At 53.5% G+C, this 25,695-nt stretch overlaps 8 protein-coding genes across 8 annotated transcripts; 5 read left to right on the top strand and 3 right to left on the bottom strand.

Moving 5' to 3' along the window:
• Window positions 1-832: 832 nt before the first annotated feature.
• On the top strand, window positions 833-2,641 carry B0H64DRAFT_432968 (uncharacterized protein). The gene is made up of 2 exons (XM_062806024.1): window positions 833-1,829; window positions 1,905-2,641. The coding sequence occupies exons 1-2, from the start codon at window positions 957-959 to the stop codon at window positions 2,433-2,435; spliced, it is 1,404 nt and encodes a 467-aa protein (XP_062659935.1). The 5' UTR covers window positions 833-956; the 3' UTR covers window positions 2,436-2,641.
• A 372-nt stretch (window positions 2,642-3,013) lies between these two features.
• Window positions 3,014-4,012, bottom strand: B0H64DRAFT_461543 (Alpha/Beta hydrolase protein; the record flags this gene model as incomplete). Its single annotated transcript, XM_062807507.1, has 2 exons — window positions 3,014-3,096; window positions 3,154-4,012. 2 exons carry the CDS (start codon window positions 4,010-4,012, stop codon window positions 3,014-3,016), a joined length of 942 nt encoding a protein of 313 aa, XP_062659934.1.
• A 2,118-nt stretch (window positions 4,013-6,130) lies between these two features.
• On the top strand, window positions 6,131-7,019 carry B0H64DRAFT_374508 (uncharacterized protein; the record flags this gene model as incomplete). The annotated part of the gene is made up of 2 exons (XM_062802341.1): window positions 6,131-6,144; window positions 6,701-7,019. 2 exons carry the CDS (start codon window positions 6,131-6,133, stop codon window positions 7,017-7,019), a joined length of 333 nt encoding a protein of 110 aa, XP_062659933.1.
• Window positions 7,020-8,326: 1,307 nt separating this feature from the next.
• On the top strand, window positions 8,327-9,032 carry B0H64DRAFT_442734 (uncharacterized protein; the record flags this gene model as incomplete). Its single annotated transcript, XM_062806665.1, has 3 exons — window positions 8,327-8,590; window positions 8,674-8,837; window positions 8,909-9,032. 3 exons carry the CDS (start codon window positions 8,327-8,329, stop codon window positions 9,030-9,032), a joined length of 552 nt encoding a protein of 183 aa, XP_062659932.1.
• Window positions 9,033-10,270: 1,238 nt separating this feature from the next.
• Window positions 10,271-13,429, bottom strand: B0H64DRAFT_169932 (kinase-like domain-containing protein). Its single transcript, XM_062798746.1, has 6 exons — window positions 13,250-13,429; window positions 12,963-13,140; window positions 12,066-12,892; window positions 11,211-11,984; window positions 10,905-11,129; window positions 10,271-10,839 (listed from the first exon to the last, which is right to left on the bottom strand). The coding sequence occupies exons 1-6, from the start codon at window positions 13,322-13,324 to the stop codon at window positions 10,357-10,359; spliced, it is 2,562 nt and encodes an 853-aa protein (XP_062659931.1). The 5' UTR covers window positions 13,325-13,429; the 3' UTR covers window positions 10,271-10,356.
• Window positions 13,430-16,608: 3,179 nt separating this feature from the next.
• On the bottom strand, window positions 16,609-19,159 carry B0H64DRAFT_169827 (kinase-like domain-containing protein). The gene is made up of 4 exons (XM_062798745.1): window positions 19,058-19,159; window positions 18,124-18,992; window positions 17,285-18,064; window positions 16,609-17,176 (listed from the first exon to the last, which is right to left on the bottom strand). Exons 1-4 carry the CDS (start codon window positions 19,059-19,061, stop codon window positions 16,829-16,831), a joined length of 2,001 nt encoding a protein of 666 aa, XP_062659930.1. The 5' UTR covers window positions 19,062-19,159; the 3' UTR covers window positions 16,609-16,828.
• A 1,818-nt stretch (window positions 19,160-20,977) lies between these two features.
• B0H64DRAFT_169712 (uncharacterized protein) lies at window positions 20,978-23,022 on the top strand. Its single transcript, XM_062798744.1, has 4 exons — window positions 20,978-21,343; window positions 21,398-22,167; window positions 22,226-22,336; window positions 22,404-23,022. Exons 1-4 carry the CDS (start codon window positions 21,067-21,069, stop codon window positions 22,614-22,616), a joined length of 1,371 nt encoding a protein of 456 aa, XP_062659929.1. The 5' UTR covers window positions 20,978-21,066; the 3' UTR covers window positions 22,617-23,022.
• A 1,751-nt stretch (window positions 23,023-24,773) lies between these two features.
• On the top strand, window positions 24,774-25,343 carry B0H64DRAFT_432963 (uncharacterized protein; the record flags this gene model as incomplete). Its single annotated transcript, XM_062806023.1, has 3 exons — window positions 24,774-24,873; window positions 24,943-25,077; window positions 25,119-25,343. The coding sequence occupies exons 2-3, from the start codon at window positions 24,982-24,984 to the stop codon at window positions 25,341-25,343; spliced, it is 321 nt and encodes a 106-aa protein (XP_062659928.1). The 5' UTR covers window positions 24,774-24,873; window positions 24,943-24,981.
• Window positions 25,344-25,695: the final 352 nt, after the last annotated feature.

Below are 25,695 nucleotides of genomic sequence, written 5' to 3'. Positions count from 1 at the left end.
GGCACTTCTGGCACACAGTACCAGCCCAACCTCACAGCGCAGAACACTCAATGCAATCAACAGATGTGCCCCCTTTTCCACGTCCAAGTAATGGTCGGGACAAGGTGAGTGGAGTTTGGACGTTAGCGACTACCTGAACAAACCCGACTGAAACACTCACCACGACAATACGACATCGCCGTGCCCGCAGCCCGAGGAACTGGCTCGGTGACTCAGTGCGCCCGGTGTCCTTCCGCCCCCAATACAACATCGTGGCCCTTAACAGTCCGCGCAAGTAGTTTCCCAACTTCTCGTTTCCCGGATTATTCGGATGGACTCCATCTCCAGTGTCTCTACTTGGATCAAAACCAGTCCAGCAGTCTACGACAACAATTGGACTGTCAGGCGTGTCTTTCGAGGCTGGCCACTCTGGGATCGCCTTGTTTAGTGCCACAACCCGGTCGCCGCACTGAGACAGTTATTTCCCTAGTACAGCGAAGCCCGCTGCCCAAACCACAAGATAAACCCGCCCTCCTCGTTAGGCCAACAGTGTCTCGTCGTTCGTCTCACCCAGACTACGAAACCTCCAAGGTTGGCTGAGAAAATAGAAGCCAGGTCTTGGTTAGGTCTTCATGATCGATGACCATGAAGCTGCAAAGCTTTAACAACATGAAGGCGGCGGTGCAGGCTCCTCAGGCAAAAGGGACAGAGCAATATGGGGTCGGTTTCCATGGTTAAAAGGGCCATAGTCCTCTCATGCCAAACGCGCTCGGCCCCTAACTGAGGTCTTGGCCGGTACTAACTGTTGGTTGTATATCAGACGTATCGGTCGCGGCCCGGTTTCCATTCAGTTGGCCGCCGTCCCAAGCTGGGCTTTTGGTTGGCCGGCCTCAGCTGAATTATACCCCGCGTCAGGCCCCTACAGAGTGAGCGGGACATCCGTGATCGTACCTATCTTTTCGTCCTCGAGAATCAAAATGGTAGAAACTACGCCCTCGAGAGACAACCTCTGCCATTTGCGCAGCGCCTCCCGGGACGAGAGGCTCCATCCGATCCATGGTTTGGCTGCCGAAGTTGTCGCCCAGATCCTAGCCTGTCTCGACTCGGGATCGTTGCTCTCGGCAATTCTGGCACATCCCCTGTTCCATGCAACTTTTCAAGTCTTCCAACAACATATTCTCAAAGAAGTCCTGCTCCGCTTGGTTCCACTACGGCTATTGCCTCTATCCTTCGCTACATACGAGGCTGAGTCAATGGACTATTCGGACTGGAACCGTATTCGGCGCCTTCTTGATCGGGTTCATGTTGGCCAAGTTCAATCGTCGAGTCCGCCGCCGGGACTGCCGCCATTGCCTCTCACCCATCGTATGGTCGCGGCAATGGAGCGCGTGCACCTCATGGTCGAATACTTTACCGCTGATTTTGCTCAGCAAGCAATACCCCGATTCAGCCGCATCTTCGAGACCACAAGACCTGCAACCAGCTCGCCGTCCGAGGAGCTCCGCATCTTGCGCGCCTTTTACCGCTTTCAGCTTTATTGCAACATCTTTGGACGGAAGGCCATAAAGAGCGCGAGGCAGGCAAACCTTACGGCGCCGGTGAGTGAGGATGAAGACTGGGCAAGGCCGACACTGCCGAGAAAGAGTTTGGAGGACATGCGGCGCGAGCTGGAAAGCTTTTTCTGGCCCTGGCATCCTTGGGCAAATGAGCAGTTGGCCTGTGTTTTCGAGTACCTAGAGACCGTCATCTCGGTCTTTTTCGACGACGTAGCCGCCCACGATGTCGAATGGGGTTGGCGGAAAGTCGATTGGGTCGAACCGAGTGTCGCCATCCCCCATCGACGGTTCCTTGTGAGTTAGCTGTTTTCTCTGGAACGACGGCATTGGCTTGCTCGTGGCAAAACTTACCTCCTAACCAGCCAACAGCTCTTCAACGGTCTTGGTCTTCCTTACCGACTGAGGCAGTCCGACGAGTTCGAGACCTGGAAATCCCTGCTGGACTCGGCCGACGTGTCCCGAACGTGGAGCGGCAATGAACGTACCGTCACCATGGCAAGTTCGTTAACCGAGTCGGTAGTCCGGAGATCTGCCACAAATGTAGAGGACGCCGACGACCTTCGGGGGCTTGAGGGCCAAGCCGCTTGGAAGGGGATTGATGACGCAGCGACGCTTCCAGCGCAACTGTGGAGAGTCGCCAATGTTCCTTACGCTTCCGTGTTTGACCGTACAAATCTCCTGCTGAGAGATGCGGGATACGTCTTCTGGGACGGCTACGTGGGAGAAACAGCAAAGGTGATGGAACGAGTGGAGCATTGCTCCTGGACTTTTAACGGCAGACTTCTTCCACACGAGCTACCGAAGCTGCTGCAGGCTATGAGGCGGTCGTGGAGAGAAAGAAGCAAGATTTGGTTGGAAGGCGGTTGGGGATACTGGGCGGATGGTCGGCTATTGAGCTGAACAATGGCCACGTATGCCTGAATATGTATTTCATGTATGCATGCGCATCGCCTGGACTTCTGAGCCATAGAGCGATTGCTGTCCGTCCGTCTTGTCGGAATGACGAGGCTGTGCAACACCATTCTACTTTCGCTTTGCTGGCAGATGAGCACTGCAGTTTACTTACCGAGGAGCTAGAGGCAAACACTTCCCCCAGATGAGGTGGCTGTCCGAAATTAGGCGGCTTTTGCCTGCCTTCAATGTTGTACGGCACGCTTGCCAAGCTCTGGGTCGGCAACATTGATCGGTCCCTTGCCGTTGCCACGGACGTCTACATGTATATCGGTATCGTCATCGAGGTACGGAATCAAGATTTATATGCAAACCGCTGCTTATCAAGAGCAGTGGCCTGATTATACTGGTCTGAAATACTCTTAAAGTCACTGCTCTCTCGCTCTCTGCAATACCCTAAGAGGCGACATGGCCCCCTTTGTAAATGCTGCAAGGTATGTAAAAGTGCAACACGTCTAAACTGGAAAGGGACCTTGATCCGTCTCATGCAATACTATTTCTACGGATGATTATGTTGTCTAGGCTGTTTAAAGTTGTTGCTGAGAAATGATCGGTTGAAGAAAGGCCAGTATATCGTCCAGTACCTGCTGCGCATGTGTCAAGTAGATCCCTAGAACTAAGGTCAGTAACTATTCCTTGGACCACCTTTCCGACCTTCAGTACTCACCATGCCCCGCGTTTTCGTACACCTTGAGTTGAGACCACGGTAGAATTTTGTGAATCAAAGCGGAGCTCGCCTCAACCGGCATGCCCGTGTCCGAGTCCCCATGGAGTATTAAAACTCCCAACCTCTCCCTCTCATCGGCAGCACCAGCCGCGGCCCACTCCTTGAGCTCCTCTATCATCGATCTCTGTAAGATCACCGCCGTCCGCTCGACGGCCACGGGATCGGCCTCGAGGATGAGCCTCTCAAAGAACTGCATCGCGTCTTGGCTGACCTGGTTCCCCAAGTCGTTGCGGAACAGGCCCGGCACCGACTGGGCAATAAAGTCCTTGGCGGCAGGCCCTCGCAAACCCTGAATGAGCCCATCCCAGACCTCGGGGCCTGGTGCACCGGGGGACTCCTCGCAGCTAACCGGGCAGGGCATGTTGGGCCCCAACCACACGAAGCCCTTGCAGTGCTCGCGCAAGAACCCGCTCGCGGCGCGCGCCAGGACGGACTCGACGCTGCCCATGCTAGCTGCCACAAAGACGAACGGGCCCGGGTTCGGCTTCATGACATTCTCGAGCAGAGCGACGGCGTCCCGGACAAAGGTCTCAAAGGTGACCTCGCCTGTCGTGGGCGTCGTCCAGTCGCTGTTGCCGAAGCCGCGGCGGTCCGGGGCAATGACGGGGAAGCGGTGCGTCTCGACGAGCGGCACGATCAGCTGGTCGAACATGCGCGAGGACATGGGCCAGCCGTGGAGGAAGACCAGCGTCAGCGGCTGCTGCGCGATGGTGGCTGCGGGCCGGTGGGGGGTGGAGGAGGGGATGTAATAACGGTAGAAGAGGCTGGCGCCATCGGTCTCGGTGCGGAAGATGGCCATGTTGGTGATCGAGTTGAGTGTAAGTGGTATGGTTCTATGCTGACGGTGATCTGAACGAGTGGCTTGTGCGGTCCTCGGGTTACGATACGTGGTACAGGGCCTTCCCTTTTATAGACGCACGAGTTCATGTTGTGATGCGCGCATAGCTCGCTCGTATTAAAGGCGAGACGTTATGACACATTGAGGATTCTCGCCAAGCCATTCCCAGTCCCGATTCTGACCTGGTTTAGCGAGGCTAACCACTATCAGTCTCTCGATGCAATATTATCCCGCGTCTGACTCGGATTTTCACGGCACTGAACCATGCCTGACCTTTCTGCCATGCATGATGCGCGTGAAAAACCGGGCGGGAGACGAAAAAACATACGGAAGAAACAAAAATAATACGCAACTCTAAAACCTCTGGAACGACCCGGGTAAAGTTCTCGAGTGATGAGTCGAACTGTTAGTTGGCTGGGTGGCTCGAGTCTCTGTGCTTATTGGTCGAGTTTGTTTGTCCGACAAGAGAGGTAGGTAATTATTGAAACACAAACCGGGGGATCAAGTCGGGGAGACAGTGACGGGCCGCTTCATCCTCGAAACTGCACGAAATGATGGGAAGAATCCCGCTTCTTTAATTATGATAGTAGTGAAAAGTCAATCCCTCAGAGATTTCATGAACCCCCTCCCCTTTCCCCTACCTATCATCTCAGCGTTGATATGAACCAGGCTGTGGGCGTGATCAACACAGCCCCCGATGCTTTACTGCGGTGTTGTCCTGCCATAATGTATGATAAGTGGGTTGAGTTAGAATGGAGGTGTTGATTTGGTGATGTGTGGTAGCTTGTTGACTGCCAATGCGTTCTGTAGAATTCTAGAGTGAAACTGGGGTGCCGTTGACTCCTTTATAGATAAACTCAATCCACTCGGAGTTCCTGTCATGTGTCTAGCCATGCTCAATATCTGCCAGTCATCCCAACCAGGGCTTCTGGTGGTTCGGATAACCTGCGTTGTAGAGTTGATACTGGCCTTCACGTGTTGACTTGACATCCTTATCGTAGGTAGGGATGGCTTAGCGAGGAGTATCAGTAAACTCATGATCAATGGAGTATGGAGCGAAGGCTGTGACGTTGATCGTCCATATTTTAACCGTAGTCGGATACAAAGGTTTGGCGCAGCATCGTACTGCTCGTGGCTTTATTCCTGAGCACATGGCTCAAATCAACTTACATACCTAGGTAGGTAACGAGAGGGGCATGTGAGGAGCAACCAGTTGCACAGAATGTTCTTCATGGCGGCGTTAGTCTTAACCTTGATCAAAAAACAGGACAATGGAAAGGAATGAAAGAACGGGGCATCCCAAAAGCTATAATCTCAGGGGTGTTGTTGTATCACGTTTATGGATGTGTAGGCGATTTTAGCGTGAGACTGACTCCGGCTTTGTTGTGGCCCGCTTGCCAGGATCGCGAGCTCGCTAGATACCTAGGTAAAGTAGTGGCCGAGGCACAGTTGTGATTTAAAACCCACGTTAAGCTCCAAAGTCTTGATAGTGAGCGCAATAACCTATGATCAAGTATCTACGTAGCGTCTCTCTAGCAAGGCAATACGCGTTGGGGGTTATGTACAACTAGGATGATGACTGAGGGCAATATCGGCAAAACCGAGGACTCGGGTTCAGGTTATGGTGTCGGGGCCGCAATGGGCGTGGCTACAAGTGCGCGCGGGCAAGTGACATTGAAACGAGGCCATCATCTAGATGCCGCAACATTATTCGAACTCTTGGCCATCGCCGTGACTTGTATTTTTAAATCGAAAAGCGAAATCAAAGACATGAAAATAAGAAATTAAATTGAGCGATTGCGGTTTCTTTTGCATATCTTTCGTTTCGTTCCTACAGTCAACGTTCGGTTGACGTCTGTACACAGTACATAGAGGTCGGCTTTCTTTGCCCATGGCCTTGGGCAGTCGGGGTTCGACCTGCACATTCACCGTGACCCGGAGCAAGCCCCGGGCGGCCGGGTGGAGGCCGAAGTGGGTCTCAAACAACCGGCCCCACATGCGACCCGGCTCCGTTCGAGTTTACCCCCTGAGCTTGCTAGAATACAACCTGTGACCGCCGGTTGTGTTCCGGTTTCAAAAATGTCGAACTTAAGGTTGGTAGACACACGGGTATAATAGGAACAGACTTAATTTCCTGTGAATATAAGGTTGTGTATGTACGCTAACGATACTTGATGGATGAATCATGACCTCCGACCTTATCCACTGGCCGGGCAGGTGTCATTGCCCCCGACCCGGGCCGGCGCTGGGCATTACTCGAAACGGCCACTCCTCGAGGCTGCCCAACGAACCCGACGAGTGGTAGCACAAAGTTTTGGGTTAACTGTGGAACCTATCGGAATTGCTGATCGGATTGTTTTTCTTGGCCTGGCCAGCAGATAGGTCGTTTCAACAATTAGGTGCGCGTCCCGGTGGCCGTTCAAAGGCTTGTTTTAGTGAAACAAAAGCTTGCCGGAACCCCTTACATATCTTCATTGGGGGCGACGTCGGCAGAGGGCTTTGGAGGGAGAGGTCTATAAGATTGCCGTGACACCCTCCAATGGATTCGCGAACTCAAACCAAGCAACGTCCACGCACCATTCACCAAACACACAAGACACCAAGATCAACCAACACCACCTGCATCAAACCAACACAAACCTCATTTAGGCAATATCAAATGAAGTACACCATCGCCCTCTACTCTTTCCTCGCCGTCGCGACAGCGGCCAACCTGCCCAGCACGAACCCCGACACCGTGGACGTCGTTGCCCGTGACGAGGGCCACGCCGAGCACGGCACCGGCGCCGGAGACGATGGGCACGGCCTGGAAAAGAGGAGGCGCGGTTGCCGCAGGAATTGCCATTCCTTCACGAGCGACGAGGATATTCTGAACACGACGTCGGACGCTAGCGCGGTTATGAACCTGAACCTCGGCGCCCTTGTTGCGGGCGTGGCCGGTGCGGGTTTCGGTGCTATCTTCCTTTAGTAGAGGGATGGGCGGGTCAGTCCGCCGTCTCTTTCGTGGAGCTCGACATTGAGCGACATGCCTTACGACGGAGGGTGGCCTAACTAGAGCTGGTGGGCGTTTTTTGTGTTTCTTTCTTTTGGCAGGATATGGAGGACACCTAAGCAAGGCGCCTGGTGGAGTTTACACGGCAAAGGGATGGGTTTAGATAAGCACAAGCAAGAGTTAGGGACAAACGATGGTTTGAAGTTCATGGTGGTTCCGCTCCGGCTTAAACTTCATGCCATGCCCCTTCCAACTCACGCACACTTCCAATTCACGTACAACACGCAGTGGTGGATGGTGTTCCCTCAATCCTTCCTCCCCGCCACCTGTGTGGTAAAGCGCAGGTTCAAGGGCGGCGACCCATGTCTCTGTTTTGAGCGTCCGAACACCACTGGACTCGAAGAATCCTATTACTCTATTTCCTGTCACCCTATTCGCGGTCGTCTGGTCTAAGCCTTCCCAAGGCCGGGCCTCGCTAGTTTCCCTGCATGATGACTCCCGCCTCCTAATCGGTCCGGGCGTCGAAGGATTATGGGCCATCCACTAGCGCGGGCCGAATGGGCTTCCCGTATTTCGTGTTCCTCCTTCGAATTGGCGAGCCCTACACTCTCTTCGGGTCTAGTCATCGAATACCTATCTTCCGCTACTGCTGTAATCGTTGGAAGCCGCGTCATTGTTCCTCCTTGCCCCTTCTCACCGCCATGTCAAAGGAACCATTTGTTCCAGTTTTACCGGCCGGGACCACGCTAGTTGAGCTTGAATATTTCGTAGGAGCAATATCATACAATCCTTCAGGAATGGTGGCTATTAGCGGTATGCTCTGTGACTCTTTTAATTTTATTTCTGTTGAGTTCAGAACGAGACCTCAAAGGTAATCCGCATTGAGACTGGAGCCACAGTTCGCTTGCGCTTGGGTGTGGGATGTGTAACACATGGTTCTGGCCACCCACATTGACTATGCAGATAGGTCTACGCGACGTCGACGGCGTGAACCTAGGGGAGCTGTTGTCAGATATGACGCATACCAGAGATCATCGACTCAGTCAACCAACCGTGATCCTGGGATTCGGGCTGTGTTGTAATAGTGTTACATTCAACATCCGCCGCTGTTGACATCGGGGTTAACATTGACTTTACCTAATCACTACAGCCAGGCAGGCGGACCACGTAACAGTCGAAAATATGCTATATATCGAGAGCGAAACTTCCCCCATCCGAGCCTTTTCCTCGGTCCGCATCAAGTCCCAAGCACACAACGCCCAGCCAGTCGCACAACTGCCAAAATGGTCAAACTCGCCCTTTCTCTCGTTGCCTTAGCCATGACTGGCTCGGTGGCTGCCGCGCCCGCCCCTGGCGGAGCCACCCCAGCCGTCTCCGGCACCACCTTCTCCTTCGAGGCGTGGGTAGAGGACATAATCGCCCACCCGGATACGGCTCTGACGGTCGACGAAGCCCTCGCCGCTGCTGAGGCTGCCGATGCGGTCGGTTCTGCTGGTGGCCTGGTGAAGAGGGCCACTTGCGGCCCAAGCAGGTGGACTCGTGCCAATGTATATTTCCTCCCGCCCCCTTTACCCTGCAGCACCCCATGACACTTGATATAAACCCGGCGCTAACAACCTAATCCATCCAGGGTCGTGATGCCACCGCCTGTGTCGATGACCTTGCCCGCAAGGGCAACAACGGGGTTATGTGTACGATCCCCAAGAACAAGCTCGAGATCCAGATGTGTCAAATTCGGAACGCCGAGGTTGTCGGCATCAAGCACGGTCTCGCTCATAAGCAGGGAGCCAACTGGTATGTAGTACCTTCGTCTGCCTGAGACATTCTCGTTATGTTCCAGCATGCTAATAAAAGTCTCCGGGTAGCAATGCTATCGCCCGCACTGTCGGAAGGGTTTTCGACCGGTGCTGGCGTGCCGACGACACTGTTTCTGGCAGCGCGTACTGTGTCACCAACAACAATATCAATGTTGCTATTAAGGGAGCGTGAGCCCGGACATCGCAGCTTGGCTGAAGGGGTTCGTGGAAGGTACCTACCTGTACGTAAAATGACGTGTTAAGAAAATCTGTCTTCCGCGCGAACCTGCTTGCATACCTAGGTAGTTGAGTGTTTGGTGTGCTTTCGAAACCCTATAATCTGTAAAGTCGGCGCGGCCCCATCGCGATCGGTTACGGTCCTAGGTACCCAATAATATGGTATCAAGAATTATAAAAGATGGTAACGTTGGTTTGGAAGAAAGGAAAACCCTGTACGCTAGTATACACTAATTACTGCCCTACAACTCCTACTCTTATAAACATTGCAAACAAAAAGGGACCACCGAGCCTTCGGAGCTTTTACAATACCTGGCTACTTGCCACTCGGACCCAAGCCTCTCCCAGAAGGCTCTTGACCCATTGAGTTCAAGTTCGGGCTCATCCCGGTAGCTCTTTTAGCCCTTGCAGGTACCGCCGTCATTCGCACTACCGGTGAGCCCATGGCGGATGCCGGCCAGTGCTTTAATTGCCGCTGGGGACGGTCCCAACATTTGGTCGAACGAGGGGGTTGTGTCCTTTGGCCATCTTGAGAAGATCACCGGGGTAAGATACCCTTCAACCATTTCTTCCATTGCTCTATCATATAGAAACGGGAATCGGTAGGAAGAGTCTGACTGCGCATTCTCCATCAACACGCGCAACAAGTGGACCCTTCATGCCGGGTATTTGAAACAACGTTTGAGTGTTTTCACCGTCTCTCTTCCCGTTTGGCCGATCGCTTCAGAGAGTACTGTGCTTCCTCAAAATGTTTACGTATGTACAATATGACGCGCTGAGGTCGGAGGTTGCATAAGATTCTGCAACAGCAATAACAGGCCATCCCATTTTCCGAATCTCGACCTTGAAAGTTGCCACCTCCGTGAGTGGGTTGGTGGCCGCAGGGTCTCCTATCTGCGTGGTGGCTGTGGTCATATGTGCTGACGGCGTGTTTTCCTATACTCGGGGCGTGCTGCTTTATACTATTGTGCTTGGGTGCGTACCTAATCGGGCCTTGACATTGTCGCCCTAAGAAGGCTTCGGGTTCCGTTTCTCTTGGTAACTTGAAGAGGAACCTTCCGGAGGAAGTACTCACTCCTCGCACGTTTTCCAGGGAAAGCTCCTCCATACATGATAATATATACTACTATCACTTGTACCAATGTTAGGAAACAAAACGGAAACTGGGGTATTAAAAACCGGGGTATATCTAGAAACAAAGTCCACGCCCGAACAGAAACAACGGCCACTCCTGATGATTCGGGACATCAATAACCTTTTTCCATCATCGCCACTCACGCTCAACCAAAGATGAAGCAGCACCCCAGTGTCTTCATGCACTTCTTGCAAGTTCCCCATGCATGCTTGCCCCTCCCGATGAGCCGTGGTTGTCCAGCGGGTGGCGGGGCGAGCAAGGGTCTTGATGAATTTGTAGTCCTCCGGGTGTCCATGGTAGTACCGGGGGTAACGAGATATATTTCCGATCCGCTCTGCCTGTGTGTGTCCGGGGGCGGTGGAGGCGGAGGCGGGACTTGCGTCACCGGAGTGTCTTGGACCGGGCCTGGGGGTTCTTCTGGACTGAACGTTTCCACTGAGAGGGGGTTTCCCGGTAATATTGCACAGGTTATACCCAGGTCGTCGGCCGCCAGCGACTCTGCATCCTGCAATTCCGGTGGCGGTGTACCGGCGTGAGAGGCCCGGCTGGCAGGGCTTAGGCTCCTAGGGCTATGGGGCCCGGTTTGCTGTTGGGCATTGGTTTTGATGCTGTTTGGGGTCACAAGATACTAGTTATGTACGATTTAGCGATGATGGTTTCAGAAAAAGCTAAGAATGGCAGTTTGTGACATACCGACACAGTAAATGGTTCCAACCGCTCGCCCTTCCAACGAGAGGGTGTGGTGCAGTACGCCTTGCCGGTGTCGCACCTTTCGCGGACCCTATTGAGCTCATTTACGATCCTGGTACAATCCCACCTTTGCCTCTTGTCGGGATGGAGCAGGCCTTTGTGGATGATTTTGAGTAGATCATGTGCAAACTCTGGGCAGTAGTCGAGCTTGTGCAGTTCCTCCATCCACTGCTACCGTGAAGAGTTGTCAGCTCGCTTCCATGCACAGGACATACACCCAAAGAGTGAACGGGATTGCGGCGGCCTGACCTCGATCACCGATGGTTTCAACTGCGCCATCACGTATTTACCATCGTTGCTCTGCTGGTAGAACTTGTCTTCGTACAAGCACCTCTCGTCCTGTGTGGATCCTAGGTTGAAGGGAGCCCATCCTTCGTCCTTCAGGCGAGCGTCGGGAAATAGAGTGTCAACAGCTTCCCAGCCGCGGAGATACCAAGTAAGAAAGTCGAGTAGCAGACAGCCTAGCGTCCATATGTCGTATTTCACCGAGATCTTAAGTCGATTGAGGTCACACTCGGGCGGGCGATAGCTAGGCGAGCAGCCGGGAAGCTTGTCTACGGATTGCGACTGGTAGCTGTGGAACCTGCATAAGCCAAAGTCGCAGATGAGCAGGTGGTTGTCGCTGTCGTTATGCCTTTTGAGCCACAGGATATTCTCGGGCTTGATGTCGCCATGTCGGCCTGTGTTCTTATCATTTGGGCTCAGCCCGGCGACGTCCCCGTCGCCGTGGATCTTTTGCAGGCCGTCAGCAATGCCGAAACACTGGGTAAGCATCCAACGGGCCATGTCCTGGGTCCTTTGTGGCGACTTCACGCTTTCCCAGAAGTCGCGCAGGTTTCCATTAGCCCAGGGGAAGACCATATGGTAGCTGTCCTTGTGCTGGTAAGTGAGGAGGAGCCGGATGAGGTGTGGGTGACCTTCGTGTCGGCCGCTGAATCGTTGAAGAACTTCGACCTCTCTCTCATATTCTTCTCTCTGTTTAGTATGAAGTGTTTTGACGGCGAAGTATTGTTTATTGGCGCCCTAATTACATGGAACAACGTGTTAGCTATACCTGCCATGATTAATGAATGCCTGGAGACCTCTCGGACGTCCGTTTCTTACTAGTTGAGTTGGGAAGTTATGATGAGCCGGATGAATCAAGACCTTCCAGACATTCGCGTGACCCCCCTCACCTGCGGGCTCGGATTCGATGAATGGTAGTACGCTGTCTTTGGGTAGTGTGTAGAGGTATAAGCTTCCTGGTCCGAGGTCGAAAAACGGAGATGCCACCACATGCTGCCAGCGCAAAAACCATTCCACCTCGCTTGGCTTCCACTCGCTAAAGCAGTCGACAGGTCGTTCACACTCAACATCGCCCCTAGGATGGACTCTAGCCGACTCCGAGGAATCGGGAGCTTGGGCAAACGGGAAATCCATGTCGGTGACGCCGCATTCGACGAAGCATTTGATACATTTCGCGCTCAAGTTCAACAGCAGGAGCGCGAACAGTCGCCGCCGAGACGGGCAAATGTCTTGCGTTAGTTTGTCGAGCTCCGGTTTTGACTCAGAACTCTGCAGCTCCGGAAACTCTTGCTTCAAGATGCCCTCCACGGTTTCTTGTGTGAGGATGCTTTCGATTTTGCTGATCGGAATGAAGTCTGCATCCTTGTCGCTCGCCGTGGACTTGCAGTAGGCCGCCCGCAGGCGCCTGCCCAGCTGCTTTTGGGCATGGGAGCCCTCAGTCTCATCGTTGGAGTGGAGCGAGCTGGCGCTGCTCTCGCTGCGAAGGTTTCTCAAATGCAAAGATTCCGAGCCTTGGTCAACGGTGGGCTTCACCTGTGCTTGTCTCTCAAACCCAAGATCAGTGATAGTCGTGATGCTAGCAAAACTGTTTTCGCTTCCATTGTCTGGATGGTTATAAAAGGCATTCCTTCCGGCCGTGGCTTCTTCTAGTCTCCCACATGGACGTTAGTCGCAGTGTCAACAAGATACCTGTGTAGGACGAAGGCCTATTCGTACCCCTTGCTGGATCGTCGTCCCGGTAAATGGCTGTCGTTTTCCCGTGGGGATCCTGGACGTTTACCGCACGGGGCGTCCGAGGACGACTGGGGCTTCGTGACCCGTCATCCGGGTCATCGGTCTGTGATGCCGGTGACAGGTGAGTGACAGCGATATCGAGACTGAGCCTGAGGTTGCTCTGCTGCTAAGAAAGATGTGTGAGCAAGTGCCGATCTCGGGCCGAGTTGTCGGGTACGACAATGGGAGTCAGTGGCTCCATCGCCCGTCAACTCGCAGATTGGACTCACACCCGGCGATTCGTTGCTACTTTCGTGGTTGCTCGGACCGAGACAATTCTTCGATCCCCCATAGGTGATAGTCATCTCCGTGGTACTACTGGCCCTGGTGTTGGTCCTGACGGCCGTGCATTCATTGTCTTGGCCAGTGCCACTCACGGAAGGCGCTGACGGCAACCCCGAACCGGACGTGTGATAGGCAGTGCGAGGGAGCAATCGTCGGCGATCGATGGGTCGTCTAGCTTCCGTCGGGTGCGGGAGAGAATGAATGAATGGTGAAACACGGAAAGCTACCTAATGAATGACGGGAGCTGGCGTGAGGAGCCAGCCCGGGGTTTTCATTGGGGCGAGGACTGGAACTTGAAAAAGACTCAGGCTTCGAGCTGCAGCACTAGGTGGTACCTAGGGAGGTTGAGGCACGGAAGCGCCATCCACTGGCCGTGCAACTTTCCTCGGTGGCGTAACGCGAGGCTCCGGAAATGTACGCTCATCTTGGTATTTGTTGCCTTTACGGGTTAAGTCCTCCGAGCTGAGTGGATTGTGTGGATGTGAGTGTCGGGTAGGTGTGGAACGGGGAGGTGTGGAACACAGACGCTGGACAGCTCGAGCAGCGTGAGCGGCCAATGGAGGAGACCGGCGAGGGGCGAAGCGCCTTGTTGCTGCAAGCCACCACCCCGAGCCGGTCGGTCGCAATCTCCAAACGCCACTTGGAGGCTGTTCTCAGCTGATTCACCGGGCGCTTGGAGGGCCGTCTGGCTACCTACGCTTCCATGCCCGCATTGTGATGCCCCAAAGGCAACTCGTCAATGGGCATCAGGGGTAGAGGACGGAATGAGTAGCTACATGTACCTTACCTAGCAAGTACAGTCACACGACGGAAAGATCGAATCTAATATCTCGCCAACCCGTTGCGAGTCTATGCACGATGAATGTCGTGCAGACGGGCCGCCGGCAGGGAATACTATAGATGTACGGACGGGCCAGGCTTCTGCGCACGCCAAATGGCAAGGCTCTGGAGGAAAGGGGGTTTTGGTTGCCGCGGCCTCCGCGCGGACCTCGGAGCGGGCTGGGCCCCCACGTCACTCAGTCAGTCCCCTTGTGCACCATTCTCTGCCACTGTCTCACGTCTCTGCCACTGCGTGCCCCTCCGCCTCGGACCAATTAAGGCGCGAAATCATTCGCCCCATGGCCATTCGGTCCCCCCCAAGATTCACTCAGCCACCGCCACCTTGAAACGGAGCCCGCCCTCCCGGGCTGGCGGGGAGTCCGACAAATCTTGCTCCCCGGAGTGTTGGGGGATGGATATTAGTCGCAGGTGCCGTCTGAACGTGCCCCCTAGCGGCCCGGTCCCTTTTCCATATACCACCACGACTCCGGAAACCGAATCGGGTCGCTGATACCGACAAATGTCCCCCGAGTTCGCGAAAAGACCGACAATAAAGTCCTAGAGTTTTTGTACCCTGGGGCGCCACCGGATGCCTGCCGAAATCGAAGAAGCGGGAACACCCCTTGCCGTCGAGAGCGGGGGTGCCTCTCGACGCGTGAAGGTCCATTCCCGATGCGCCAACGATCCCGAACGGTTGAAGTCAACTCTCGAGGAGCTTTATGGCCCATGTTTTACCATTGAGATGCGCCATAACATGTACATCATCAACTCTGTGGAGCTCATGGACCAGAGGAAGATCGTGAGTGTCCTGCACTGAAAATGGGGCTTTCCGAGGCTTTTACTGACAGCTCCCAGGTGGAACGTCTCCTCGCCCCCGCCGTACCAACGATCGAGTAGATACCTACGTTACGCTTGGAATTCTCCGTGATAAGGAGTTTGGCAGAACGAAACCTCACAAGCCACGCCGGGATTCTCATGCACTCGTCGCCGTCCCAGTCGGCATTTGTTAGACCCTTAGAAGTTGTTTTGGCATTGAAGTGGGACTTTTATACCTCTCTAGCTTGAATACAGGCACTGTTGTATGCTACTATCGCGGTTGAATTCTAGCTTGACACCTTTCTTGTCAGGTAAGGTACCTCGGTAATCACCAGGTACCTAGGTACGTTGGCTCGGGTTCGTCCAGTTCCGTCAAGTTGGTTGAGGTACATGGATGATGGTCTCGGGTTGCTTTCCTTGCGTTGTAGGATAGGTTCCTTGCGTTGTTGGATAAGGTAGCCATCGGGAATGGAAATGTCTACGGCAGATGTAGAAGTTTATTCGCCTTCTTTTATGACATCGCGACCGAAAGCGCGGAAGAGGTCTCGCCAAGCCCCTCGCAGCTTCGGGGGAATGACACTGATGGGGCCTTAAAGAATGATCCGCCCCTTGAAACCGCTCGCCCGAACACGGCATGAGGGATGGAGTTCCACCTGAGGCAAGTCCATCACCTAGATGCGTTTGTCGAGTAGCTGACAAGAAGGTGTACGACACAACCACGTACAATAAAACAATTCGTTCGATTAACATGGTCGGGTCATACCAGGGTCTGGTTCTTGACTCAAAATCATGTCTGACAAAGTGTTTGGCAGTCACTGCCCGACCTGCATGCAGGCCGAACCTGCAGAAACGGTAACGCTTAGGGTGGCTTAGCTCTTCGAAGTGCGACCCTGTCAACGAACCTCGACAACGATTCGCGGCCCGAGGTTTGCCTCGCCCTGCGATACGTCGAGAAGCCCCCAGCCCCCCGAGCACTTCAGCCCAACAAGCCAGCCAAGGTACCAAGGCAGTCAGGTTGGGCGCTGGGCTCAATCCGTAACTGACTCTCTGGGCACAGTTACCAGGTAGTTCGTGCTCCTTTCCCTTACCTACATTTTGACTTTGTCGAGGGCCGTCATTCAAACTCAACCTCCCGCGTCCCACAAGTGGAGTTGTAGCGGACTCAAAAACACACTCACCATCTAATCTCCACCTCTTTCTATCACACGCAGTACCTCGCCAAGATGTCTTACGCCAAATCATTCTCGGCTCGATATGCGGACGAGGGCACCATACATGAGCAGCTCACTCGGATATTCCCAATGGTGACTGGGATTACCATCATCGTAAGCAAGCACCTTTCATCGGACCCCATCGGAACCCAAACTGGACACAATAACACCTAACACCCCATCCAGTACCAGCGCGGCCGCTTTATCTGCACCACGCCGAGGGAGCTCACGGATGTAAGCCACATAAACATCCGTCAAGTTTCTTCGCAATAGTGTCCTAACACCCTACAGGATGAGACGAGGACTATCAAGGCTGCTATAAAGGCGAACCACTACGCAGATGAAGCTCCCTGAAACGGCGGAAGAGCTACATTCATGTAGTTTATATAATGTGATTGAAAGAGGGCAATCGGTTCAAGAAAGATGATACAATGGGAATACTTGATGAGACTACCGGACCAACTTCAAAACAATTTACACAATCTCCCGGTCATTTCTAAATACATCTGCGGAGCGTCCTTGCCAGTCATAGTGAGATTCTGGTAAGCAACATCAAGTGGAGGGGAAATGGAAGAAAAATGATGTGGTATATAATATATGGTTGATGAGAAATGCGACGGACTCGAATGAATGAGGGTAGGTAGGTAGGTAGGTAATGAAATACCCCGGCAAAATCCCTCACGGTTTGAGATGAGTCGCTCCGCTCCGCTCCGGCCTCACCTCCGCCCGGCCAGTGTATCGGGGGATCCCCCGCGACCACCTACTGATTGTTTCTTGGGTCTGGATACTGAGCCTTTTAGCAGCGGGTACTTGGGCGACGGTCGGGCTGCCACTGCTTGTTGATGAATCTATATAGTAAGAAGCATCTCGATCACAGTTTGTTTTCATGGCACTGAATCTGGGCAGTAGCTGACCGACCGTTGCCCTGTCCTTTTTCTCGATCACCAACATGTCGTTTGCGATGATGTCGAGGAAGTCTTGGATGAACTTTGTGGCTTCGGACCTTTTGCGCAACTTGTTGATCCACTGGGCAAACGGGTTCGAAGTGATGAGTATTTGGACCAACAAAACAGGGAGTACCGACCTAGGTACCTACATGTAGGTACCGTAGCGAACGGTGTGTGGAGCGCATACCTCTTCAACCTTTGGCTTGACAACCGTCACATGCTTTTGATTTTCAGCCGTGGGAGCTTCGAGTTCCTGCACCTCCCAGAAGATGTCGTTTGAATGCAGGGATCCCAGGAAGGGGGACATCCGAGCCGCTTGGAATTCACCCACAAGTGATGGGCCTCCGACGAGCCAGGTGACGAATTCCAAGTAGACACACCCCAGCGCCCAGATATCAATAGATCTCGAAATGACGTTATCCGGTAGAACACTCTCCGGAGGTGCGTAGGTTGTTGTGTGATGAAAATCCCCGTTTTTGACGTTGGACCGGCTTTGGTTGTGGTTGAGTGCACTCAGTCCAAAGTCTGTGAAGACGAGCTCCCCAGATGCCAGCGGGTGGGGTCCATCCGCGTTCTGCTTGTACCAGAGAATGTTCTCCGGCTTGATGTCGCCGTGCCGTCCGTAAAGCGGTTGTTGTTTCGGGTCCAAGACGGTACCGCTGGGGTCGTGGATCCAATGTAGTGCATCAAGAAGACCATGGCACTGATGAGCGACCCAGACAATCAAAGGCGGACTCTTTTCTCGGTACCCAGAGTCGCGTCGCCAATAGTCGAGGAGATCACACTCTGCCCATGGAAAAAGCAGGGAGTAAGTTCGGCCATGCCGAAACGTGGCGAGAAGTTTGACTGTGTGAGGTTTCTTGCCGCCCAGTTGGCGGAGCATGGCAACTTCACGTTTGAAGTCCTCTTCTTTGTTGCTTACTAGCTTTTTGACAGCAAAGGTCACCACTCGCTGATCCCCCGGCACCTGATACGTGTGATGTCAGACGTGTTCGAATAGAAACAAGCGTTGGTCCGATCACTTACAGGATTGAGGCTATCGAAACTCCAGTGGCCGTCATGGATGAAGACTCGGCTCACCACACTGTTGCCGCCCGCCGGAGCATCCGTGCCGCGGTAGCTTGAACTCGTCGAGCTTCCACTATTGACCGGAGGGTGATAGTCATGCCAAGGCATGACCGTATCTCCGTCAAAGTTCTGATGTTCTTCCGTGTCCTTAAAGCACGGGAGAAAAACCCTCCATTGCTGGCTGGCAAACGACTCGTAGTATTGGGATGTCCACGGTGGTTGAAAGTTTGGGATGTCGGCGCGCCAAGATTTAGACCGGATGCTAGAGCCGTCTTTCCCAAGTTTGAACGGGAAGGCATCGTCGTTTATGTTATACTTCGAGTTGAAGAACTCAAAGATGTCCTGCGGCATGTCGCAAAGGAGCAATACCGTAAAAACCCGCGCATACTCGCCGAGTTCATTCGGTACGCCACTGCCGCGAATCCGTCGATAACACTCTTCGGGGGTATAGCCCTTGGCCTCCTCCGAATCGAAGCATAAACTCGCGTGGATTCGGTCCTCGGTTAACACCTCCACCAGTAGGCCGTGGGGGAAGAAAGTCTTGTTGCTGTCGGTTGTGCCATCCCAGTACAGCTCCAGTTCTCTGGATGCGGCTCTAAGCAAGACACCTACAAAGCTCCCCCTCTTCGGGCACTTTGGGTCATTCTTGAGCTTAGTTTCCCACGCTTCCACGACTTCGGCAATACGCTCTCGGGAGGGCGGCGTATAAGACGTGGCTTGATGTTCCGTGGCAGCTACCACTACCGGTACCAGAGGTTGCCTTGCCGGGGTCTCCCCATCGCTGGGAGCATGAACCGTGACGATTAGGCCTACGTTTTGTTGGTTGGCTACCGAAGATAGCGAATTAATTATGGGGACGCAGCTAAATCACCTAGTTGAACTCGGCACTTACCCATCTTTGTCCTGGTTTACGGGCTAGGAGACAACAGTAGGTAGGTACCTTTCGGCCTGACTGCTAGGGTGGAGCGAAGCAGCTGCAATCAAATCCCCAGTGTGGCACCTTATGTACGAAATGTACATGTAAGAAGTGCCTTATGAATACCCAAGATCGTTTGGTTGATTTTAGGTTGATCACGTCGCCATGAAACAGGGCCTATGTCGAATGGTTCGAGACAGTTGTGTTGAGCGAGTTGTCACTTAAGTCCAAGTTGACACCTTTATAATAAAACTGTTTATCAGCCTCCTCACTGGCAAGGAACTTGAAGGGCATAATCCCCGCCAGGCTTCAGAGTCCGGTCACCGGCGCACATTTTGTTAGCAATGAGGCTCTGAAATTTCCAAGTCCAGGTTGGTCCAATGATCCAATCCCCAGCACTCACTCAGTTGCACAGCCATCACTGCATGCTCCTGGCACATGCCCTGCCTCCTGCCCCCAACCCAACCGCGCTGCCCTATCAGGAATCGGGCTAGTGAAGCGGGCGACCAATTGCTCCCCGTTGCATCGAGCCTCCCGGGGTCGCGGGATTCTGCACAAACGCCCGCTATGAAATGCCCACACTAAGGTAATGCCTCGATGCACACTCATACCAGGACCAGGCGACCAACTGGAGATGGTTGGCAGTCTGGGCTGACCGAGGTTGATACCTATCTTCCCTCTTGAAGGGCACCCATAAGCGGTGAAAGAGATGCAATGAGGCGGCCGTGAAGTGTGGGAGGACACAAATGCGGAACACAAAGACGGTAAAGAACGAATTACTATTGCATTGTGGCTGCAGCCGGCAGGGCAGATTTTGTCGAGCTCGATTCTGATTACTTCAAACAATTTGAAGCACCGAATCATCCCTTGGCGGAACGAAAGTGGAGGCGGGCACCAGTAAAAGTGGACGGATGGTGCACGTCGGAGGGGCGTGTTGATATACAGGTACCAACATCTGCAAGCCACGTCGGCGAACGGGTGTACTCGGAATTTGTAGTGTAAGTCTAAATGCTGTAAAAGCTGGGTAATTAAGCTGGGTCGTGTCCAGTGGCGGCTATCCGCTTCCGTACCACACAACCCCCCAAGTAGAGGTGAGGTAACCGAAAGAATTAACGACGTGGGTGAAAGTAGGGAGGTACTTTGTACCGCGCTAGGAAACAATTTCCGAATCAGATGGAGGTTTGGTGTTCCACTGCATGGGGGGCTTGGCTGGGCCCGTTTGCTGACGATCGCCGAGCCACGCGACCCGCCAATTTCTGCACATCTAAAAACCCACCTCAGGCATCGGCTCCTGTCCCAGATAGGTACGTTCTCATCGCAGAATCGGGATTTTTCACAAATCGAAAGCGTCCACCAACACGCTTTGCTATGGACGGGCAGCGGCCGATGGATGAATTGAGCGAGGCTCGGAACCTTGGGAAAGTTCTCGGGTTTCGTCATTCTCGAGAAGGAGATAGAGAGTTTGCCGTCGATGAGATGATGCATCGGACTGGAACCACTCTAACAACTGTGATTAGGAGTCCAATGGACGATGACGTGAGGATAGGACCTCTACCTCCTCCCGTCTCACGCTCTACCTTAACTCACTCATGAACTCTAGGACGTCGATCAGCGAAAGCTCCGAGATCGTGAAGACTGGGAAGAACTTCTCGCAGACGTATTGCCATCAGTCAAAAGCGAGGGCTCAAAACCGGATGTTATCCCTAAATCGGACCAAAATCTAAGCCCGAAACTCCTTTTGGTGTATGTTGTCCGCTTTCTCTCTCATCGCACAAATCGGAATAGTACCGAAGTAGCCAGTTTTAAGTGCTAAGCCGTGGAATAGAATAGCGCGGCCCGAAGAGACAGAAAAATGGACGACAAGACATACAGATACTCTAGTTGAGGGTATCCGTTCCAATGGCGTGAATTTCAAGGATCAAGGACTTATCTCACGGTTTCTTAGCCGCTGTCGTAGGGCTTTTCCCGCCGCAGCATCTTTTCTCATGAGATGGGAGGATGACACACTTCCCAACGAGAAAGCTGAAGTCCGGCCCGCCAGCGACTCCGAATCCCACACTCGGCGTAGTGATCATCGGAAAAAACTACGAAACATGCCATTCACACTCGATACCTTTCGGCTGGTAGCGAAGAGGATGTCTATTCACAGTTGGATTGGTCGGCTTATAAGTCGAGCCAATGTACCGGCCTTTGAACGGACGCTGACCGAGATGCCACTGTACACGAGTACTGGCGTAGGTGTGGTTCGTCAGAAGGCAATAAGTGAGTGGATTTGTGGCCTGCTTCCAAAAGTTTAGGTATGCTAACACTCCATAGTATATAATTGCCGAACATCTAACGAATGGGAAAACGACATGGCCCTGACTGTCACACACTTTCCAGAGCAAAAACTGACTTTCGCGCTACTCTTCGGTGCCTCAGAAGGGCAGGAGAGGAGCGTGTTAGCACGGCTTAGAACAGCCGGGCCAGATACGGCCCACCCCATGCTTCTCCCAGGAATCCTCGCAGAGCTGGAACGCAAGAGGCAAATGGAGATTGCAGACGAGATGATTGACGAGCTGGAGATGCAAATCTTCCAGCTCGACAACGAGACCCTCACCAGCTGGAAGCACAGCCGGCAGACCACGGCCGAGAGGAACAAGCAGAAGACCAAAGCTTGGCTTGACGCCGCCTTCTCGAGGAACATCCTTCTGACTACTAAATCCTTACTATTCAGCATGCGGCGGCATCTCGATGAGTATGCGATGTTGGTGAATCCCACGATGCGGGGAGCTCACGATCTTCGTCGCCAGGACCCTGACCACTCCGCCTGTAAGGGGTTACGACCCGGTACGCCACACTCCTCGACTAGCAGCAACTGGCAATTTTGCAGTCAGATGTCCTTGGACTCGGAGTCCTCGGTCTCGGAAACGCTCACGACGTCAAATCCTGAGAGCACATGCGACCCGGATGCGACGTACCAAGTCATCCTGCAACAAGCGGGTATGAGGATGGAAGATCGATTTCTTTCCATAATCGCGGAGTACGACGACAAGATCAGGGCCTGCAGTATGGAAGTCGATGGTATGGCGATGGCAACGCAATGGGTAGGTCTGCCTATCTCACAACGCAAAGTCCACGATGCTAAATTTGCCTTGACTTCAGTCCCACGGAGAAACAAACATGGAAATCGCCACGGCCACCGGCGAGGACTCGCGTCAGATGCGGTCTATCGCACTGGTCACCATGATATTCCTCCCAGGGACCTTTTTCGCCGTAAGCACCCAATACCCCATATGCCCGTCCAAATTGGTGTTCAGGCTAACGCCGTTCGAAATCGCAGAGCATGTTCTCCATGACCTTCTTCAACTGGAAGGGTGGCGCTGACAGCGACAGCGCTGGTGACAACTCCGGTCCTACTGTCTCCCCAGAGATCTGGATATATTTCCTGATGACTGCCAGCTCCACTATGATCACCCTGCTGCTTTTTTGGTATTTCATTCTGTCTCGTCAGCGGAACAGGCGGAAGTCACAAGGGGATTCGTGCCCTGTTTGATGCGCGTTCGAAACAGGCGTATTCCCTCCCCTCAAGGTCCCTAGCATTGATTAGATTCCAATCCCACCCGACTCGGGTCGTTTGTCAAGGGGTGCGCCGTTCACTTGCAGTCCACATGCAGACTGGTTGCTGGTACCCGAAAGACTCAGCCACCGTCTTCTCAAAACCGCAGCTCACCGCAACTCACCGCCACTTTCCTTCACCGCCGACCATCAACACGGAGTGTCTCAGTACACAACCGTATGCATGTCTGAATCGGGTACATGTTTGAATGCCAGGGCTTACTAGTCCCTCCGGGCGGCTAAGGGGAAAGTGACAATGACTCGGGGCACGCGTCAGGGAGTTTTGTGGATGCCCACAGGTGGAACGTGGGGATTGGTGTCACCCGCGACAAGCCCCCGTTTGCTATTGGTAATGACCACCTACGTTGGGCTTTGGAAATAATGACCTTGCACGGCGTCAGGCCCGGAAAAAATGGGTCACAGCATATGTGTCAGTCAGGCCGCCTAAGTGGCAACGGTTCGTATCCGACAGACGGGGTACCCCCCTAACAGTTTAGGAGACTCGAGACTCTTCCAAAGCAAACATCTGATTTCGCACTCTCCCGGATCGCAGCTCGAACCCGGTCCCTCACGACAGTCCATAAATTACCTGGTTCGAATCAACAGCTGACCGCTGTAAATACGTCGGCACCCATCCAGCCAAGTACGGCACCCATTCACAACACCAAACCCAATTTCTCTCAAGAAGGCACATTCGCGGTGACTATGTACACATTTTTCCGCAGCTTAATGGGTTCAAGAGTCCAGATATTAGCACAGCTCAAGTAGAACACCCCACAAATGGGCCAGGATGTCAAGTTCCTGGCAGCGAAGACACAAGAGATAATAGTAGGCACCAACCTCAACATAGAAGTTCCCTCTTCCGTAGCGCCTTTGGAGGATGTGAAGGAGAGAAGGCGGGTCCGGCACGAATTTGTACGAGATGTTTTGAACCCTGACCCAGTTCTCATTCCCGTCTTGACTGGGAGAGCTGTAGGTGTTCCCGTTTGGAATCCCGTTTGTAAGGCGGTCGAATGACATATCGAGGAGGATTTTAAAAACTGGCGAGAGAGTCGCTTTATATCAAGAGGACGCGTGCGTCGGGGACAGGGAGAGATGTTAACGAGTAGCTATAGCGACTGGAGATCGTACGGAAGCGTATGGCAAGGGGGAAGTTTAGCAAGATGTTGCAACGCTGATGAGGACCCTGAAGACGGGAGAGAAACGAGGTAATCTTGGTTCATTGATACCAAGGCATGCCGATACTGGTGCCCAAAAGCCAGCAAAGCAAGCGGACATGGGGGGCAGGCCGATGGAATGGCAGGTATCCTATGAGACTTGCCAGCGTTAAGTTCTACATGCCAACCAAGTTTCAGGTCGCGCTTTCGGGTCTTGGAACGCAGCTTCCGACAATCGCAGAGCGCCTCACGCAATGCGAGGAATGTCTAAGCCACCGGCTGATTCCAGAACTCAGTTACCTACCAACTAAATCAGAAGTAATATCTCCACCACGGCCAACGCCCGGTTTGCAAGACTACAGGTATGGTGGTGGATGCATCACACATGTTGTGGAGAGTAAGGCGCACATGCAGGCAGACTCTTGACCTCTTTTGGAGTACCTAAGGGCCAACTCACCGCAAGCCTCCGCTCGATGTGGCATCTGGAGCATGACTGGCGCCCGCCCAGCAATAGCTAACAGCCAATCGTTTTTGGTGCCCCCCGGGTTGGGCTGCAACATCACGGTTGGTGGTAAGCACACTGAATTTGAGGGACGAAGAAAGAGAGAAGGGACTGAGCCTGCGGTGAGCTCCCGGTGTGCCCAAAGTGAGCCGATGGGTGTGTGCCCAGTGGATCGAGATGCTTTGGGTCGTTGTCAGGGGCAACGGTTTGGTCAGGGCGGCGGGTCAAGCTGCTCGAGAGCGCATCCCCTCGCTTACCCTACCTCGTGTTGAACGTCCAACACCCCGACTAGAGATAGGTAGGTCCTTTGGAATAGAAGAGGGGTGTGAATGTGGTGCAGCGCAAGTCACTGTACAAAGGGCTTTAGGTTCGTGATGGAATTGTCTGTCAGTCCGGGCACCAACCAAGTGCTAACTCGTTTGTGATTCAAGGAATCGGCTGGAATTCCAGGGCGCGCAACGGGTAGGACTGCTCACTGGCAAGTCAATATAGCTGGTCATAACTACTTAGAGGTTGGGGTCAGGACACCCAAGAACGTAAGAATGCATCCTCTTGATCGGTGACGATGGCACACACCTGTTTTCTCTGCTGAGACTTGACCGCAGTGTCGATGGAGGCTTTTTTGCCCAAGCTCACGGCGAACAATGGTCTTACCGAGGTTACCTATATGCAACGTCTGGGAGGCCATGACAGTCCTGGGAGACGTCCAATCTAGCAGCACCCGTGGCGGCCACGTGCATGTTACCCCCTGAACGAAGACGCGAGTTTCACGGTACCCAAGAACAAGCGGATCACCTTCGCCGTGGCCGCATACGAGAAATACGTAGCGACCATCTTGCCCCAAACGCGCCGAGTAGATGAGTACTGCCAACCCAACTCCGAGGGCAGCCAATGTCGACTGAACTTCCTGCTACAACAAAACGGCCGGAACCGCGCCTGGCTCCAGTCCGTCGCAAGCGAGCTACAATCGCTCCAGTCCGCGAGGAAGCTGTGCGACTTCATGTAGGGGAGCAGAAACGCGTTGTGGGGCTTGCGAACATCCATTCCGCAGACGACAAGCATAGCGATACGGTCGAGTTCAGGGGCGGGGCCCAGTTTCCAGACTTCCTAGGGCACCCTTGCCTAGGTCGCCTTTTTGCTTAGTTTTATCACTCTTACCCTGAGTGAGGTAAGCTCTATTCTGATTAACTGCGTTTCATCATCCGGCCAGGAGTATTGACAGCGGTTAGAATATGATCGACAACGGAGAAGCATGGGACCTGAAGATGGATGCCTCCATGGACGTGTGGTGGATTCGCATAAGGGAGGCCGCTAGAAAGTCTAGTCTGAAAAGGTTCTCGCCAGTTGACTATAGGATG

The sequence above is a fragment of the Chaetomium fimeti genome (genome assembly GCF_033439085.1).
Source record: "Chaetomium fimeti strain CBS 168.71 chromosome Unknown B0H64scaffold_4, whole genome shotgun sequence".
Taxonomy (NCBI): domain Eukaryota; kingdom Fungi; phylum Ascomycota; class Sordariomycetes; order Sordariales; family Chaetomiaceae; genus Chaetomium; species Chaetomium fimeti.
Note: the sequence above shows the minus strand (reverse complement) of the source record. Positions and strands in the feature narration are given on the sequence as shown.

Coding starts and splice junctions, on each gene's coding strand:
- B0H64DRAFT_432968 (XM_062806024.1), top strand. CDS start 957: ATGGTAGAAACTACGCCCTCGAGAGACAACCTCTGCCATTTGCGCAGC. Junction 1,830..1,904: donor TCCCCCATCGACGGTTCCTT/GTGAGTTAGCTG, acceptor ACCAGCCAACAG/CTCTTCAACGGTCTTGGTCT.
- B0H64DRAFT_169932 (XM_062798746.1), bottom strand. CDS start 13,324: ATGACTATCACCTATGGGGGATCGAAGAATTGTCTCGGTCCGAGCAAC. Junction 12,893..12,962: donor GGACGACGATCCAGCAAGGG/GTACGAATAGGC, acceptor GTGGGAGACTAG/AAGAAGCCACGGCCGGAAGG. Junction 11,985..12,065: donor ATAACTTCCCAACTCAACTA/GTAAGAAACGGA, acceptor CCATGTAATTAG/GGCGCCAATAAACAATACTT.
- B0H64DRAFT_169827 (XM_062798745.1), bottom strand. Junction 18,065..18,123: donor GTTTCGATAGCCTCAATCCT/GTAAGTGATCGG, acceptor CACACGTATCAG/GTGCCGGGGGATCAGCGAGT. Junction 17,177..17,284: donor TCAAGCCAAAGGTTGAAGAG/GTATGCGCTCCA, acceptor CCGTTTGCCCAG/TGGATCAACAAGTTGCGCAA.
- B0H64DRAFT_169712 (XM_062798744.1), top strand. CDS start 21,067: ATGAGATGGGAGGATGACACACTTCCCAACGAGAAAGCTGAAGTCCGG. Junction 21,344..21,397: donor GGTTCGTCAGAAGGCAATAA/GTGAGTGGATTT, acceptor AACACTCCATAG/TATATAATTGCCGAACATCT. Junction 22,168..22,225: donor TGGCGATGGCAACGCAATGG/GTAGGTCTGCCT, acceptor CCTTGACTTCAG/TCCCACGGAGAAACAAACAT.